General features: G+C 52.6%; 1 protein-coding gene across 1 annotated transcript in view; it reads left to right on the forward strand.

Annotated features, from left to right (window-relative positions):
• dennd1a (DENN/MADD domain containing 1A) overlaps positions 1-18,357 on the forward strand; it is a 134,757-nt gene that overhangs the window by 53,462 nt on the left and 62,938 nt on the right. The window contains exons 4-5 of the mRNA XM_035379310.1: positions 387-436; positions 2,611-2,730. Coding sequence (XP_035235201.1) covers positions 387-436; positions 2,611-2,730 — 170 coding nt within the window. The remainder of the gene's footprint in view (positions 1-386; positions 437-2,610; positions 2,731-18,357) is intronic.

The raw sequence follows: 18,357 nt of genomic DNA on the forward strand, positions 1-18,357 counted from the left end.
TGTTTTCTTTTGTGCGTCCTTTCTTCTCTCCTTTTCTCTCCGTTTTTTTTTTTTTTTTGCATCGGCGGTATTATTTGGGGTGATGGACCGATTCTGTGTCTTTTTTTTTTCCCCCCCTCGGCCTCTCTCTCTCTCTCTCTCTCTCTCTCTTTCTCCCTCTCTCTCTCTCTTTCTGCTGCTGGTCCCTCACTTCCTGTCCTTTCCCCCCCCCCCTCCCTCTCTCCGCTCTTTAATTGATAGGCGCTCTCTTCTCCTCCTCCTCCTCCCCTGCTCTCGCCCTCCTCCCGTTTCTCCGGGCCGTGCCCCGTTATGTGGTGCGGCTCAGTTAATGCTTCGATTTATTCGTCCCGTTAGGTGTGTAAATTATCTCCTCTCTCTTTCCACAGGAAACTCTTCAGACCCTGACCAAGTTCTGCTTCCCCTTCAACGCAGACAGGTAGCGTTATCAGGCACCTCCTCAGCCGCCCGCGGCCGCGGCCGGACCCCTGTGAGAGAGCTAGACCCGGCGAGCCTGTGCGGTTCCTGTCTCTTTAAGTGTGATTTAACGCGGCCAGATGGGAGCTAAATTTGCTGCGTCCCCTTACAGGGCCTTAGGTTTCAAAGTGCAACTCAGTTTACCGTCAGCACCAAAAACATTACCCCTCTCAAGTAATCCTATCGGCTGCGGCTGGACCTCTGAGGCCGCATAAATTCAAGTGGAATAAAAACACAGCGGTGAATATGAAGGTTTTGGTATAAACGATTATTATTATTATTATAAAATATTATTATTATTTTTTTAGATTTAGTTTAGTTTTTGTTTTTTTAAAAATGTGCATCCCTAATTGTGCCAGTATTGTCAGGCTGGACGGGAGGGCCAATCACGTTATGGTTGCTCAGGGGGTCACATGGGCCGAAGGCCAGTGATGCTAACAGAAGGAAACGGCACTGGAACGTTATCGAGAGCAACTGCTCTCTGCACTCAATAACTCCTATTCCTACAAGCTCCTACAAAGGCCTGATACCAGAGTGTTAGTTTTCCCTTGGATAGACATCGTGGTGGATTGAAGGTATAATTATAGTGTCACCGGATATGCAGGTGACAGATTGACTGTCTGGTCATTAAAATTCAAGGGCTGTGTTCCAAAGTTTCCCCAAACCTCGCCTTTTAATTTATTAGGTTGCGATCATACGACTTCAACCAGATGTAAAATAATATACTCACATCAATCTATATAAGTAATATAATTTTTTTCCCCCCAAATAGATGCCTACAGATTTAAATTGATTTAATTAAAGTTAAGGGCTTCAAACGTTGTGGCGCCGGGGGCTCAGATATTGCATGCTAGCGCCCTCTCTAGGTGAGATTGAAGTACTACCTAGGAAGTCCTGCTTTTTCAAGCAAAAATATGACGGGTAGCGCTTGGAAGGCTTTATTATTGTCCCTAACCAATTGGAGAGCGTGTTCCCATCATGCACCCCCCCCCCCCCACCCCCCGCCCCGTGCTGTAGCAGGTTGCCTGCGGTGGACCGTGGAGGGGTGCAGGGACAGACAAAGGGCAATGCCCCTCCCGGGATGGCCCGGATCACACCGCTGTCATTCCTCCCAACCCCCCCCAAAACCTCCCCCACGCCCCCCGCCCCCCAGGGCCGGCCGCTCGTCAGCACCATTTGTCACGTCTGAACGGTGGCTGAGCTCGTCCGCTAACCCAAGCCCCCCCCCCCCCCCCCCCCTCCCCCCCGGCCGCCGCGTTTAGCCACGACAAGTTGAAACGGGGGACACGGGCGTCACCGTGACCCCCCCGCCCCCCCGCGTAGCCACGGACCCTCCGCAGAGCACCGCCGCGGAGAGCGCGCTAGCCCGTTCTGATTCGCCCCAAAGCTCTGAGTCGCGCACGTAGACGCGCGGGCACGCCCACACGGGCACGCACGCCCACACGGACGCACACGCGTGCGGATTTCACCGCATCAGTTCCTGAGACCCGTTTTACGGGACTTTGAATTCGGGAAGCCCAGCCGAGCCGCGCTCGGGAAAAAAAAACGTTTGATCGGCACGCTCTGTCTGTCACTCCGCTCTCGCAAATTCGTGATGATGTTGGTTCTGAGGAGCGGTTAGGAGCGCCAGGCAGGCGCTGCATAGATTAACGGGGGAATATTTAAAAAGACGGAGAGAGAGATGAAAGGAGCGCCGCTGCTCCGGATTGTTTGTTTAATCAAGGTGCGAACACGTTGATTTCATCTTTGTGGTTATTGCTTCAATTAAATGAACAAGCATACCTGTTATGCTGATATCATCCTGCCCTAGTGGAGATAGGAGGAAAGCCAATCAGCATGGAAGCCGGCCATCGGTGATGGTGACCGTTTGCCCTCAGTGATGGTGACTGTTTGCCCTCAGTGATGGTGACCGTTTGCCCTCAGTGATGGTGACCGTTTGCCCTCATTGATGGTGGCTATTTGCCCTAAGTGATGGTGATCGTTTGCCCTCAGTGATGGTGATCGTTTGCCCTCAGTGATGGTGACCGTTTGCCCTCAGTGATGGTGGCTATTTGCCCTCAGTGATGGTAACTGTTGACCTTCAGTGATGGTGAATTTTTGCCCACTTTCTCTCTCTCTCTCTCTCTCTCGGCACAGTCTAACACTAAGTCAGGTGGGGCAGAACTTCACCTTTGTGCTGACGGACATCGAGAGCAAACAGAGGTTTGGGTTCTGTCGTCTGTCTTCAGGAGCCCGCAGCTGCTTCTGCATCCTAAGGTGAGAGCAGTGAGTACCTGTGTGTGCGCGTGTGTGTGCGTGCATGCGCGTGTGCTTGTGCGTGTCTGTGAGCGTGTCTGCATGTATGTGTGTGTTTCTTGGAATGTGAGTTTACGAGAGTTTCCATGTTGTGTATGTGCATGTATGAAAATGTGTGCCTGTGTGTTAAAGTTTGAGTGTGTTTGTGCGAAATCCTGTGTTAAGGTGAGAGAGTTAGACATAGAGAGTGTATTCGCATGAAAGTGTGTGAATGTGTGCATATGGAAGTGCAAGAGTGTCTTGGAGTCTTCTTAACGTATGTGGACATCTTGGTTTTTCCAGTGTGTCAGATTTTATTTATTCAGTTTAGTTTCATGTCACAAGCTGAGTGGTACAGGGTCAAACAGCATGTTCACACACCCTGCTCTCCCCACTGTTTCCACAAAACATCCCCCTGGCATATATTATACTGCTTTCTGTACCAAAGTCTATCGGCATCCTATGTAAGTTTCACATACTTCACAACCTGTAATTTGCCTCACTAAAACCACCTCCATAAACAACCTACAACGTGTCAACTTTGTTTTTAAACATTGTTTGAACATTATTTTAATTCATTCATGGATCTCTGGGTATGGATGTAAACAGTCTGCACTCATATTGTATCAGTTTGATTCTAATTTGCTGGATTACAAAACAAATATTGTGTCATCGACCACTGTCCAAATACTTACACACTGCACTTTATATATTATTTTAAATTAAATGTGGTATTGCAATATCTATTTGTGTCCGATTGAGCCTTTTGACGATGCAACCAAAATGGGTCAGAAAGCACATTATGTAAAGATGGCCCACTTGAAATTAATGTGTGCTGTTTAGCCAACCATCAGCTTTGTTGAGAAAATGCCAATTATCCAATCACAGCGACCCAGAGTCAATCACTCCACCCCCCCCCCCCCCAACCCCTCCTTTCTCTGCTGATGATGCCATGATGCTCTTCTGGGTATCTGGTCCTGAGAACACAGGAGAACACAGGCTCCTCCCCGGGTTCACGCATCATTTGGGGGTTTAATCTCCCAAAATGTCTCATCAGTCGAGGAGCGTGCGTTCCTCCGCGCTGCCGGAGAAACAAGAGGCCGACGAAAAACAGCCTCTCCTTTGATGGGACCGACCCGAGACGCTGTGCTGTGGGGGGTGGGGGGGGGGGGTGGGGGGACGCGGCGCGTACCTGCGCATTCGGTATGCGCGTCTGAAAACGGCTGGCGTAACAAAGAGAGAGGAGCGGCGTACGGGGGGGGGATCCCCGCGATCTTTAATTACTGGTGCGAGAAGAAAGGAAGTGTGCGGCGTGGCGTCTGAAAGGGCGCGCGGCGGGGGGGTGGGGGGTGGGGGGGGGGGGGCGGTAAACACGGCGCGCTCGCGGCCGACGGGCCGCGGAGCCGGCGCATCAAAGGCGAGCCGCTCTGGCGCGGGCCCCGCTGTCAGGAGGTGAATTATTCATCATAATGCGCTGCTTCCAAGCTGCTTCAGGCGTCGGGGACGGAACACGCGTTAAAACCATCGCCCTCAGATCGCCGCCCGCTCGCTCGCCGCTCTCGCGGCCCCCGGTGACGACGCGGGAGGCGGGACTGGCGCGCCGTCTGCGCGGACGAAGCCGGTAGGGGGGGAGAGTGCTCCGGGGGTCGAAACGCGAGATGGCGATGGCCCCGCTGGGCTCCCGGATACCTGTCAGGTGACCCGGCGGAGTTGCGTCGGGCGAAAGGCCCGGCGGTTTTTGTCAGTTTTGTCGCAGGCGGGGCTAAAGCGGCTACGTTGAACCTCGGGCATCGCAGTTTGGCCCCTGCGCTGGCGTAGCATGGTTAGCCTAGCGCTTCCATGTTCGTTGCTCCCCTACATTGATTCTCGTGATTTATAAGTGTCTTAGACGGTTTCGGCGGTAGCGTAGCATGACGGCCCCGGCGTGCAGCGGCTTCAGCTGGGCGTCGGCAGGTTTCCGGGGCGAGGCCCGGGAGGGGCCGCGATCCACAGCGCCCCGGAAAGCCTCCGCCTCTGCGCTTTGAAACCCGATCGCGCCGCGCCGCCGTGTTTCGTCTGAGCGACTCGCGTCCGCCTGCGTTCCCCCTGTCATCGAGCGGCCTTTTCCCCTTTCACCCCCACCCCCCCCCGCGGGCGGTACGTGCGGCGGGTTCGGTGAGCGCTCGGCTGAGTCTCTCGGCTCTTCTAGGGGGAAACGGGGGGGCCCCGGGGGCGGGGCCCGGGATCGGGCTCAAAGAAAAATGAGCGAGATCAAGGAAAAAATACGGCCGAACAATAATCTGAAATCCTTTTTCCTAGTTTCTATCCCCCCCGCCCCTCCCTCTCTCTCTCTTTTTTCTCCTTTTCCCCGTGCACACACTCGCTCTCTTTCTCTCAGTTGGTCTATAGTGAAGTTTCCAGCTGGCTGAGATCCCGTCTCGCTTATTTTCAGATGTGTGATCTGCGGAGAAATCACAAGCGACTCTTTTAGCTGCTGCATCATGTAAACAGTGGGCTGCGGTTGACTGCAGTTAGAGGCGTTTCCCGCGTTATGAAATAATTAATTTCACCTGCAATTATGGACAGGGCTCGCCGAGGGTGGTTATTGTGCCTGACAGTAATTGTGGCGTAACGCGCGGTAAATAAACAAGTGGAGGTGACTGCCGGTTGTGCCGGGGTCCTGGAAGCACAGGAAGAGAGAACCCTGTCGGTTCATAATCAGAACCGGTCTCGGTGGTAAAGTCTTTACCCGGTACCTGACGATAACGTGTTTGCCCGTTGCCGGAACGATGGAAATGAAATCCTGATATTCTTTCGGTGAAAGGCCGTGCCAAACAGTGTGCGAGGGAGACTCGCTGTCCCGGTGTAATCCGGCAAAGCCGGGGTTCTCGCTTAAAGCCCGCTAATTGGGTCGGGAGGGTTTTGGCCAGGTGTGATATGCATTTGACAGCGCCATTAAGTGATCAGTGATTTATTCTCCCAAGAGCTGGGGGTCAGAGCTTTTGTCTTTAGGTGTCCAATCATGTGCCTGATTTTGCTTGTGGGAGTCTGACATGGGACCAGCCTGACATGTGCAAGGTGAAGTATTACTCTTTCCTTTTCCTTTCTTTTCTTTTCCTCTCTCTCTCTCTCTTTCTTTCTCTCTCTCTCTCGCTCTGTCTCTCACTCCCATTCCGCCATCTATCATGCTCTCTCCCCCTCTCCATTTCCAAGGTGAGATTCCACTTTAATTGAGAAGAAACATGTGGAGAGATCAGAAATATCTCAAGGGATTAAAGTGAAGTTCTGAATTTGTACTACTCTGGGCTTGTGTTTGGAGCAAGGGGTCTGCTGGGAATGAATGTAGTTAGTGCGACCTTTGACCCCGAGAGCTGTTGACATGGAAGGCAGCCAAAAAGGGTCCACAGAGCGCCTTTGTTAATCTCATTCATGGCTCCCTACAAACTTCAGGCGGTGGAAGTTGCCAGCTCAAATCTGTGGAATGCGGAGGCCTTTTTCCCATGCTTTGGAAAGAGAGGTGGGCCCTCAACCAGCAAGACTCCTTTAACAGGGCTTCTTCGGCTCAGCTCAATCCGCACTGACAGTTTCCTGGCTTAGGCTTGCCAACTGGCAGGGCAGCGGAGCGCGGGGGACAAGCCGGGCCCCGCTTCGGTCCGGGGCGGGCCGCCGTCCGCGGGGCAGCGGCCGAAAACGCATAACCCACCCACCCACGCCTCCGGCCCGGCCCGGCCCTCCGGACTCCCCGGGGAACCCTTTGGAGAGTATGAGCGAGGCCCCCCCCCCGCTGTACCCCAGCAACCTCGGGGTCCCCCTCCTCCTCTAGGAGAAAGAGGGGGCGGTGGGCCGGATCGTAACGCCGAAAAATTTAGTGTTCTTTCCAAGTGCTCTTGACACTAACGGAGCCAGGGCTGATTTTACAGTCGCCCCCCCGCTGCAGCGCCCGCGCCCGAGCCCCTTCCACAGCCGGGGGTCTCCGCTTCCTGCACGCCTGCCAGCGCTCGCGGTTTTACTGCCGCGGTCACGGCGTCTAACGGCACAGGTCTCTCAGAACCCGTCCGGGACCGGAGTGCATCGGGAGCGTTTCCGTTGCTGTCGCACGCCCGTTCCTTCCAGCGGCCGCCATCACGCTTATTAGAGCTGAGCGTTATCACGGCTGACTTCACTGCTTAGGCTGACTTGCTGTAATGCTCTTGCCCTGCCAAGACAGAATGAGGGAGAGAGAGAGAGAGAGAGAGGGAGAGGGAGGAGGGAGGAGGGAAGAGGAGGGGGGTAAAGGTGAATTGTCTTAGGCCGTTGTCCTCAGACAATCTCGGCAGGTGTCTTTGGAGAACCCGTGGGGGTGGGGCTGTCCTGGGTTCCTCTCTTTCCTGCAGCTGTGGGGATTAGAGCGGGGCAGGGGCCTCTGGAGGCTTTGTGTGTCCCCCCCACCCCCCCCCTCAACCCCACCCCCCCATCCCACGCCCACCCCACCCCCCCCCCCCCCCTCCTCCTCCTCCACGATGGCCACTGAGTCATTAGAGCGGTGGCCTCTCCAGCGCGGGGCATTACCCGCTCACGCGTACATGCTCCGATTTGGGAGGAATCAATGGAGATTAGATTAGTTCCCCCCTCAATCTGCAATAATGGCAACCCGCTGGAGGCTAAGTGGAAGTGTACGGGGTTGGGCGCGGGGAGGAAGCGCCGGGCGCGGCTCTGTTTGATTTCCATTTAAAGCGAATGATTTGTGATTACACCCTCGGCTGAGCGCTTCCCCGCGCTGTTCGCACGGCCGCGCGGAGGAGCGTCGCCGCCGCTCGCCGGAGCTCTCCGCCCTCGTACGCGCCGACATCTCAACCGCCCCTCACCTGGGGCGTTAAAACTACACTGTGTTAAAACTACACTATGTCGTCAACTATGAGTTTATCCTTCAAGCCAAGTGTATTTTCATTTTGTATATGTGTGTACACATGCTAGCCATTGCTATTACAGTGAAAAGAAAGCCTGGTATTTCACCGTGAGAAACACACTTGCTGAAATCCAGGAAATCTAGCCATTGTTGAGATCTGCTAGTTAGATTATTGGTTTATTTATGAATTTGGTGTCTAAAGCTAATTTTGGTAAAGAGATTTTTGTAGAAGCTGTAGTTACCCCCCCACCCCCCCTTTCTGTTGTCCTGTTTAGACATTCAATTCTGTTGTGCAACAGCCACGAGGAAGTACCTGCAGCCCTCCGCAAAGGAGCCATTTTGGATCTGCGACCTTCCCCTTGTGGGCTTCCTGGCAGGGCAGGGTGGGCACGACGCTGTTCTTGACGCAATTCCCCCCCCCCCTCCCACACCCTCCCCCAGCGGTGCTTCTTTGGGCTAGCGCCTCTCCCGCGCTTTCTGTCTTCCGACGGGTCCGGTCGGGGGCGGCACCGCTAGCCAAATCTGCTCCCAGTTAGCGCTCTGGCCTCCTGGCAGCGCGCGGCAGCTCCCTGATTTACCTGCGGTCCTTCCCGCTAACGCTTTCCATCTGGGGCAACAATGGCCCATAAAGACAGTCACAAAACAGGACGTGACTTACGGGTGCTGCAGAGACCCTGTCCCGCCCGCATCCGGCGTGAGGCACGGAACTGAAGAAGCTCTCCTTTGGTGTCGGAGCGGGGCGAGGGGAAGTCAGGACCTTCTAAAGTGCGTTATTTACCGACACCCCTTCCCAGGGACAGTTACATAGCTAACATATTTTTCATATTATGCATTTTCCATGACAGGATATTTACGGAAGTCATTGCTCGCCGTGGGTGCCATGGCAATGCCCCACCCGGGAATCAAACCTGCAACCACTTGAGTTGGAAATCCTTGACTGACAGTGGAAGGACTTCCCCGGGCTGAGGCCCCTCACCACATGAGAGCTTGTCAATGGAGATAAATGGAACAGGAGAACAAAGGGCGGCAGTCATGTCCTCCTGTTTTTTTTTATTAGCGTTCGATGAGGCGCAGAGAAAAGCCGCAAACAATAGCATGCGGCTGTTGCAGGAACCCACTTGGGTTTCCATTCTTTATTCCCAAAACCCATTCAGTCTTTTTTTCGAGCTTTATTTGGCCCCTTAATTATTGCGCGTGAGTTGTTTACGTTAAGACTTTAAGTTTCTTTTTTCCAGCTCTGGTCTCAATTGGGTAAACCGGCGGAATGGAAAAAAAAAAAAAAAGATTGCTTATTTTGGTAATATGTAATGCGAAGGTATTCATATTCTATGGTTTTAAGGGGGGGGGGGGTGGCACTGGGCCCCCTCAAACCCCCCCCCCCACTCCTGTTCTGTAAATCATTTGTTTCCTTTTTTGCTTCTGTGGGGAAGCTGCCTTTGAATCGGCCTGCTTCCGTGCCGAGCCTTCCGGCCGCTGCCCCCCCCCCGACTGAGAGCAGGTAGCAGGAGTAAGTCATGGATCCTGACATTTATGCCCCTCCGCATTTACCGCTTAATGAGTCAGTCCTGAAAGCGCCCGCCGGAGTTCGGCCGCCTCGTCCTGCCGGAAGGGCCGTTCCGAGCCGTAATTGGGCTAGCGGATAGCGGCTAGCGGCTAGCAGCCCAGGCCCACGCTGGAATCAACGCCAGGGCTTCGTCTGCCTTCGAGCCCCGGAGCTGGAGCCGGCGAGCGGGTGGGCCGCGTGCGGTCCGCGCCGCGGAGACGGCGGCGCTCGTCCGGCGCGACGCGGACGCGTTTTTAATGAGGAAACCCCGAGGTTCCGCGTTCGCCGGCTTTTGTTTCTCGCCGCGGTGCGCTACGTCCGCGCGCCGGCTAACGCGGCGTCCGCCCGGGATCGCGACCTCGGAAGCGAACCGAACGAACGCCGGCGGAAACGTGAAGCCGAGGTCCGTCCCTCTCCGCCGCCCTGCGCCTGCGGCTGTGGACGCGTTGGCTCGAGCGCGTGGCCACGTCCCGGGCCTAACTCCGCGCGCCCGATTTAATCACTTCCCCTCCGAAGGGCTTTTGGAGGGGCGTCGGAAAGGGTGGAGCGGGGCATCTGGAAGCACTAGCGCCCCAGCCTGCAGAAGAGTCCTTCATTTCCTAGCAATTAGGAGTCTTGTTGACGCATTTATGTCCTGCTTGTTGCTTCTCGTTCATTCCTACCTTCCAACCGCAGCAAGGGATCGTCAGTTCACACGTAATGAGGTGTGCTTCCCGCTCAAAAGCCCTTGCTGGTTTCCAAACACAAGGAGTGATATTATCACCATGGCTCACTTGGTGTCTCTTTCTCCACTGGAAACCTAGTGACAGAATTGTATGTATTGTATGCATCTGTGTATGTATTTCTGAGTCATTATGCAGAAGAAAATACTGTCTTAGAGTTCAGAGTCATGACAGAGGCACGTACACTTCGGCTGCCTCACCTCGATGCAGCCTCACCCCAGTAAGCAGCAACAGTGCGATAGGTGTCCTTATTACTACTGCTTCATTTTAATGTAAAACCAATATGCCAGTTGGAGTCATCACTGCATCAGACATTTTCTGTCAACCTTGGCTATACAGTTGTTGTGTATTGATCCATGTCAATAGAGCCACGAGGAAGAGGTGTGTTTTTTTTCTTTTTACAGCGCTTTTGTGCGCTTTTGTGTTCACAGCAAAGAGTGACCACAAATGACACGCTCACTTTACAAATATCCCCTGCTTCACCCGGCTTTCTTCAGCACAAAAGCTTGAATGCGGGTTGTAAAATGGGGGGGAGGATAACTGCAGACCAATGAAAGGCGAGCATTCAGGCTGTTAGCACCTGGAGGAAGCGTCCCTGCGCGACTCCAGCTGCGTTCTCAGTATTGGAGGCGATCTGGAAGTTGTGTTATGGGAGTTCTGTGGGGCAACAAAAAAAAAAAAAAAAAAAAAAAAGAAAAGAAAACATATAAAATATAAAATAGATTTTTTTTTCTCCTCAAAAGTTCACTCTGTGATAGGTGTGCGAGAATATGGGCCAATGTGTGGATCTTTGGTAATTGTTTCGATTGACTGGCCCTGGCAAATGGCCCTGGCTCAGATGGAGTTAGTGCCAGACTGTGTTGCAGGGTGAAAAGATGTGGTTTCATACAGAGCATTTTAAGGCTGCAGCATCAGTTCCCGGGTGGTGCACTGATGTCTGGTACTAAACCTGAATTTCTTTCAAATGAATAAATGAACAGGGACGTTCGTAACTATTTAAGGCAGCCTATAAGAGCCTATGTCCTTTACTTAGCTGGGTGACTAAGAGTTGTGTGTGATGTAAAGGGAAAAGTATAAGGCTAAGAGTACTTATGGCCTGGAGATTTGGGTAACAGAATCACCAGCTTAGGAGTTGGTTAGTTAGTTAGAGTCTTTCTTACCCCCTTGGGGCAATTTGTTCTGCAGCATAGTATACAATAAACAACAATAAATAAATACCAATGACAACAGATAAACATTAAAAAAAAACGTATTAGTTGTCATGGAACATTCCAGGCCCGGACCTTCTCAGCTGCCCTGTGACTCCTGACAGACCTGTGGCATTTGAACGCAGTGTGGTGATCAGGACAGGCCGGCTGCTTGCATCTTAATGGACACAGACTGGTGGCTATAGCCTGGACTATTATATAGCAAGCTGTATTAGCATAGGAGAGCTAGCTGCTGTCGTCAGCCCCGGGTTTCCTGCGATGTCGCTCGGACTTGGCTTTTGCTGACGAGCGGCTGGGTGTTTTTGGACGGAAGGGGAACGGGGCGCAGCTGCCTGGACCGCGGCCTGCGTTGTGGTCACATCTGCCGCGGCCGCAGAGCTTTATTGAAACCGAGGAGCGGCTACGCTAAGGAAACGCGCACTGATTCACCGCCCGCTTCCCCTGCGGTTGCGGTCGCGGTCGCACATCGGTCACTTTACTCGCAGCCCGCCCTGCAAGTATTCCTTCACGGCGAGGATACGTTTTCCGGATTTTTCTTTCCTGTCACGAAGCTCAAATATAAACAAGGCGGCTCTTTGTATTTGGAAAAACGCCCTTGCCAGCTGAACCGGTCTCTGCGGTGCACACTTCTTGGAAGCGGTTAGTCGAGGCAGCCCCAGCGTAAGGGATGGTCGGTGATGTAATGTCTGTCAGAGTTTGCTTTTACCGCTGCCACCCTGTGTAGAAACTGTGTGAGTGACAGAGGGGTGGTGCAGCGCGGTGTCTGTACCTGGGGTTGGGCGTGTCCTCACCCGCGTCCGCTCGCTCCCGCCCTGCGCTCCGGGCGAGGGACCTACGCTGTGCTCCCGGAACCCAGGAACGGGGCGTTGCCGCCAGCTTGTAAAACTCCGTCTGTGGCCCCACCGTGCCTCGGGTTGGAGCTTTACTGGGGCCACTTTCCCCACTGCGACCAACACCAAGCGGTGTGGGACTTTCACACTAAATAAACTTATATGTTTATACAGGTCGGGTCGGAGCGGAGAAGCCGCTGGGCCGTGTCACGGCGCTGGAGACGCGGCCTCCGGGGTTTACTGCCCGTGTAGCCGTAAAGTTGTCACTCCCAGCGGCCGGGGGAGACATCTTGGAGAGAGAGAGAGAGAGAGGGCGTAAGGGGATCCAGGTTCCAAAGTCCAAATGTAACCAAGTGAAATTCAGTGGGATGCTATGCACCCCCCCCCCCCCCTCTTCTTTTTTTTGTTTTTACGGCCGTCTGTAACCGGCCAACCCCCCCCCCCCCCCCCATCGAGAGCAGGAGCTAAACCTTTGAACCCGCCGTGTCTTCTGGGACCGCTGCCCCCCCCCCCCCACCCCGCCCGTTGGCATGCCGGGCCGGGCCGGGCCGGGCCGGGCGCAGCCGGCGCTCTCTGCGTTCGGCCACTTAGCCGTTGAGCGCTTCCCTTGCTTTGTTTAACCTCTGACCCCCGAAAACAAGAGTCGCTCCCGAGTTCTGAGGAGCTCCGGGAGGAAGGGGAAGTGTGGGGTTACAAATTAAATGCGTGCGTGTCATAAGCCATAAATCCACGGCAGCGCTACCGGCCGCGCCGCCGAGAGGACATGTGCTACTGAGCGTCTGCTTATAAAGTTTTAGAGCCCGGCCCCCGTCGCCGGCTTTGAAACGGGGATCTGGACGATAGCCTGACTCCGGGGGGGTGCGGGGTGGGGGGGTGGGGGGGGGGAGGCGCTATGCGTCCCAGGTGTCGGGGTGAGCGGACTCGGCTGTGTGGACACGCGGAGCTGTCCGTCTGGCAGGCCCCTCCCCTCCCCTCCCCTCCCGTGCCCCTGCCCCTGTCCTTCCTGCCCCTCTTGGGCCTTCAGGACCCACTCCTGCCCCTGTCCTGCCCCATTTCTGCCCCTCAGTTTAGCCACATTAGCCCAATTCTTTCGCACGTCTGTGGAAGGGAAGCCGTTTTCCATTGTGGCTTAGGAGCAATCACCCTAAGGGTTAAAGACCGCTGCACATAACAATGTCGGTAAAAAAAAAACAGGCTCATTTTTTCATTGGAAGATTTCGAGTTTGGTCTGTTATACAGAAAGCCCATATTTTTTGCCATCTTTTTTTTTTTTTTTTAAGATATCTGGAAATGTTTAGAAGGCTCTTGGCAATTTTGGCCCAACAGGATGACAAAGCACCAAGGTCATCTTTGAAGAATGCACTTTTTTTTCTTCCTTTTGTTATTTACATTTAAAACAGTTTTTTTTTTAAGATAAAGATACACACGTGCCGCTGTTCACCAAATGAAAAAAACAAAAAACTCTTAAGTGTCTGGACAAATGATAAACAGATGTTTCAGTTCAAATAAGTCCATTAGTTTTCAATAGCACTTTACCTCTGGTCTCTGCAATGGTCCTTTTATATTTTCCCCATTAAATATTGCAAAACAGATGTGTTTTTCCAAATTGACCAAAAGCTGATATCTGGACAAGGGGGGGAAGGAGCTCCAGAGGTTGCGTATACACATTTAATAATAATTATATATTTTTTTGCGATATGAGGCGTCTGGCTGTAGGATTTGTTTCCAAAAACTGCTGCATTGTTATATATAGGAGCTGCTGCAGAAACCGCCAGAACAGCGTGATGGAGCCTGCTGCTTGTGAGCCTGACCAATGGCATCCCCCTGCGTCCGAGGACACGCCTCTTTCGGACGGAAGCGCGGGGCGAACACCACGACATTCCTGTTTTTATTTGCGCTGCTGCGCCGAATTGCTGTTTGACGGAACACGATTCTTCTCCTCACTCTCAGCTCTTCTGCAATTCTGTGCTAATCATTTTAGCCAACTAAAAATAATCATTTTGCATGATTTGCTTTGTTAACGTTTTTGCTAAAGCAAAGATGATCTTGGTGCTATTGTTTACTTATATGTATAAAGGTAGAAGTCATACAGGGTGGTTCCTCGTAAATTTCAAAGCTGCACGCTTGCGTAAAACGAGTAACTGTTTCCACATTTAGTGCGGCCATTTAATCTGCGAGCCTGGCGCACAGAAACAAGGTATCTCACCGGCTTTCTTTATGACTTAGCGGGGAGGTTTTAATACTTTATTTATCACATTCCCAGAGCACGTTCAATGTAGCTGTTTTCAAGGGCAAGTTAACCCCCAGAAGTGCCCGCATTACTTTGCGAACTGACTTTTATATCAGCTGCCTTTTCTGAAAGCACATTTGGTTACGACTCTATTAGAATTTTTCAGTGGGTAACTCGACCAGGTCCGAAAGGGGGAGAAAAAAGGCTGTTTTAAAACACTTTGCTGGGTTTGGGTGGCGTGAAGCCTTTCACTTGGATGCATGCTTTTTTAATCCATTGGGGACTGCAGATAAAACTACCCTAGCTCTATGTTCAGTCTTTTCTGTCATCAAGTGGCTGACAGTAGACAGCCTGGGATGCTTCTGGACAGATTATCTTGGATTCTGTGGTGAATTTGACCAAAACAATGTGTTACAAGAGAAATGAATTCTCAGTCTGGAGTTAGAAGATCATTTTGGGGTGTGTAGAACTTTTAAAATCCTGTATCATGGTTTTATTTTGTAACACGTCTGTTTAAATTAGGTAATTTTGGGTGCATGTTCGGTGTGATTTCACCTAGGGCCGTGTAATTGTGTGCTCTTATATAGAATTTATAATTCACAGTTTTAAAATGTATTTAATTTCTTGTGGGATGCCAGTGGATGAGTCCCACTCAATGGAAAGTAGCTTGGTCAGACCACAGGATATGGGTGATATCATAAATATCCCAGAATCCCCTTGGGCCCAGTAACAGTAGTGCAGCTCCTGTGCTGTCTCAGCTGAGTGAATGGGTTGGAGTCAACCTTTCAATACCTTCCTCCAGTCTAGCGACGCTTCTGATGTTGGCGAGGGGGGGGGGGCTATGCTTTAAATGAGATCATTCAGAGCGCTGAAAAGCCTTATAGAATGCACAGGCTGCCGTGAGCCTTTAATGATGCCAATATAGACCGTTTCGCCCCCGATCGTCTCTCACAGGCAGAAGAAGTGGTGTTGAGGAACAGGTGTTTCTCAAGTTTCTCCACTGCGGGTTTAGGTCTGCGTAAACAAACCTCCACCTGGCACCTGTCTCCTCTGACACAGCAAAGTGTGTTTCCAGCCCCCCTTGGAGTTCTGTGTGTGTGCGTATGTGTGTGTGTGTGTGTGTGTGTGTGCGCGTGTGTGTACGCCTGTGTGTGTGTTTGTGTGTCTGTGATGTCTGTCTGCTCCGTGTTGAGTTCTTGAGTTCGCTGTGCCTGTTTCATGTCTCTATGCCGTTTGTGTCTGTGGTTGTGTCTGCCTTTGTTGCATTCTGTGTGAAATCCATGCATTCAGTTTGTACTGCTTGCGGGCTCTGTGGATCATTTCTGTGATATCTATCTTGTATTTGTCTTATGCATTTTGTCTCTGATCATTGTGTGTTCACAACACAATCTACACCTGTATTAAACTAGTAAACTCATAAGTCTGACTATTTTAAGAAGTATGCATGCCATGGTTTATGAACCAGATAGGAGACATCTTGAGATTGTATTAATGTCTAACTTAACATATAGATTTGAAACCTCATATCCATATAATATGGAGAAAAAAAACAACAAAAACATTTTTTTTATGTTGCAGGGAACAATTGAAAATATGACCAATCATAAATGACACTGCTTTGCATTTCCTGTGTCCTCTGTCTTGTCTATTCTACATTGAAGTTCCTGTTTGCTCTGTTGCGCATCTCTTGTGTTCTACAGTACATTTCCTGTGTGTTCTACATAACACGCATTTTCAGCACTCACTGAATTCTACAGTGCATTTCAGTGCGATGTGTTCTAGAGGGTCTTTCCTGTGTGTATTGTACACTGGATTTCCTGTGTTGCCTCCGTGTGTGTCCCTGGTAAGTTGTGTGTCCTTTTGAGCCCCCGGCCGCTGAAAGACATCGTGCAGGTGGGGTGTGGCTGTCGGCGCGCCCCCCCCTCCCACCCCCCACACCCCCCCCACTCTGTCTAGCGGAAGCGCTGTCAGTGCCGTGACAGGATCACAAGGGCAAACGGCCCTATTGGGACGTGGGGGGGCGGGGGTGGGGGGTGCTCTTAGAAGAGAGCTACAGGCCGGCTCCGGTTTCACCGCACAGGGCGGCGGCGTGGCCCCGGCCGTAGAGCGCCGCCGCGGGAGAGGGGCTTCCGCCGTCTCCAGAGAGAGGCGCTCAGCGCTAGGCCCCCCAAATCCACCCTTCAACAGAAGCAAAACGGCAGGGAGCTTTACCACGGCAGCTCTCTCCTTTACGCTCGGTTCATGTCTCCGCTCATTCCCGGAAATCACGCAGGTTTTTTAGCCTCGGGTGCGAAAGTCGTCCTTTATCGCTCGCGTCAGATCCGATTGCAGACGCGGCGCGCGCTTGCTGGAGAGCAGCGTCGGAGACGGGCGTCCGGTCGGAGCAGTTCGCTCAAAGGTTTGCCGCCTGTTTGATTCGACGCCGCGCGAGGCCGCCTTTCTGAGATCCGAGGAACGCGTCCCTGAGGTGAACGTGCGCATCAGACCCTAATCCCCGCGTGCCTAATGGCGTGTCTGTGTAGCCGTCTTAACTCAAAACCCCTTGCCATGGGAACTCGGGAGTCTTGAAAGAGGGAACGCGTAATTCTATTGTCTGGATTATTTACCGGGCCTCGCCTGCATCTCCACCGCGAGCTCCCTTCTTTTCTTCTTTTTTTTTGTTTCACTGACTCTTGCGGTAAATATTAGCCGGATGGAGGTGAGAGAGCGGGATTAGCGCCTAATCCTCCTGGATTGTTTGCATCCTCCCGCCGCCGCGGGTTCTCCTAAGCCGGATAGCCGCGGCTCCGCCTCTCCGCGGCGGGGAGACAGGGCGGGGGGGGGGGGGGTGTGGGGTTGGTGTGGGGGGGGGGGGGAGCTTTGTGTTATCTTGTGTCTGGTAATGAGCATGCCACGATTGAGCCGCGGTGTTCATGGCCGAGCGAGGGCTGCAATTAAAGGAGAAAGGTAGCCACCGTCAGCCACTTCCAATCTCTTTAAATGTAAATATAGCCGCCTCTCTCAAAGAGCCCGACGAGACGCTCCAAATTAAAGCTGTCTCCGTAATGAGAGGACTGTGATATTTCCACATGAAGAACAGCTCCTTGTTTTTTTCCTCTCTCTCTCTTTCTCTCACTCTCTCACACACACTCTCTCTCTCTGTTTCTCTCTCTCTCTCTCTCTCTCACACACACACACACACTCTCTGTCTCTCTCTCTCTCTCTCTCTCTCTCACACACACACTCTCTCTCTCTCTCTCTCTCTCTTTTCCATCGTGCTGTGTGTGTAAGCACCGGGTGCCAGGCAGTGTCTCTCTGTGAGATGTTTTAATTAGTCTGAATTCTGAGGCGGCAGCAGCGGGTTGGGCAGACGCAGCGTTTCGACCGTGGTCAGGCTGCCCTCTCTCCCTCTCCCTCTCTCTGCCCTGCCCCTGCCCCTACCTCTACACCTACCCCTGCCCATCTAGCCCTGGCCCACCCAGCCCCCGCCCCTACCCCTGCCCCTACCCATCTAGCCCTGGCCCACCCATCCCCTGCCCCTACCCCTTCCCCTGCCCCTACCTCTATACCTACCCCTACCCCTGCCCATCTAGCCCTGGCCCACCCAGCCCCTGCCCCTACCCCTACACCTACCTCTACCCCTGCCCCTACACCTACCCCTGCCCCTGCCCATCTAGCCGTGGCCCACCCAGCCCCTGCCCCTACCCCTTTGTGTTTCTGAGTGGCGTTATTTTGAATCCCTATTGGCCCGGAGAACTCGTCGGTGGCGACCGCTGAATCTCTCGTTCAGCATTGCTGCATCTCTTCCACCACTCCAGACTCCTTATGTGCCTCCATCATGTTTTGCTTTGTGTTTTGTTTTCTGAAATGCCCTTATTTTGTCTGGCGTCTGGCCTTTTCCTTTAGAGCTTTCTATTTTCCCCATGGCCCTGAGCTGTAATAATGGATTTTAATTCATAGTTCAATCTGAATCATGATGGAGTCGTTTACGCACTTGAATTTGAAGAATGTCACTGATTGCAAAGGGAGAATCTGTTTTATCATTTTTTGGGAGAGACTGAGTGGTGGAACACTGCAATGCTTCTTTGTAGATCATTTCCTCTGATGTGATTTAATTCACCGGTTATTATCTGTGGCATTTAAGAGCGAAGGGGGGGTGTGCTATGTGTACAGTGGTCTTTTCCAGTCTGCTCTAAACTTCTGCTTGTATATGGTTAGAGGGTCATCTCTGGT

This window comes from Anguilla anguilla, chromosome 10, assembly GCF_013347855.1.
Source record: "Anguilla anguilla isolate fAngAng1 chromosome 10, fAngAng1.pri, whole genome shotgun sequence".
In the NCBI taxonomy this organism is placed as follows: Eukaryota; Metazoa; Chordata; class Actinopteri; order Anguilliformes; family Anguillidae; genus Anguilla; species Anguilla anguilla.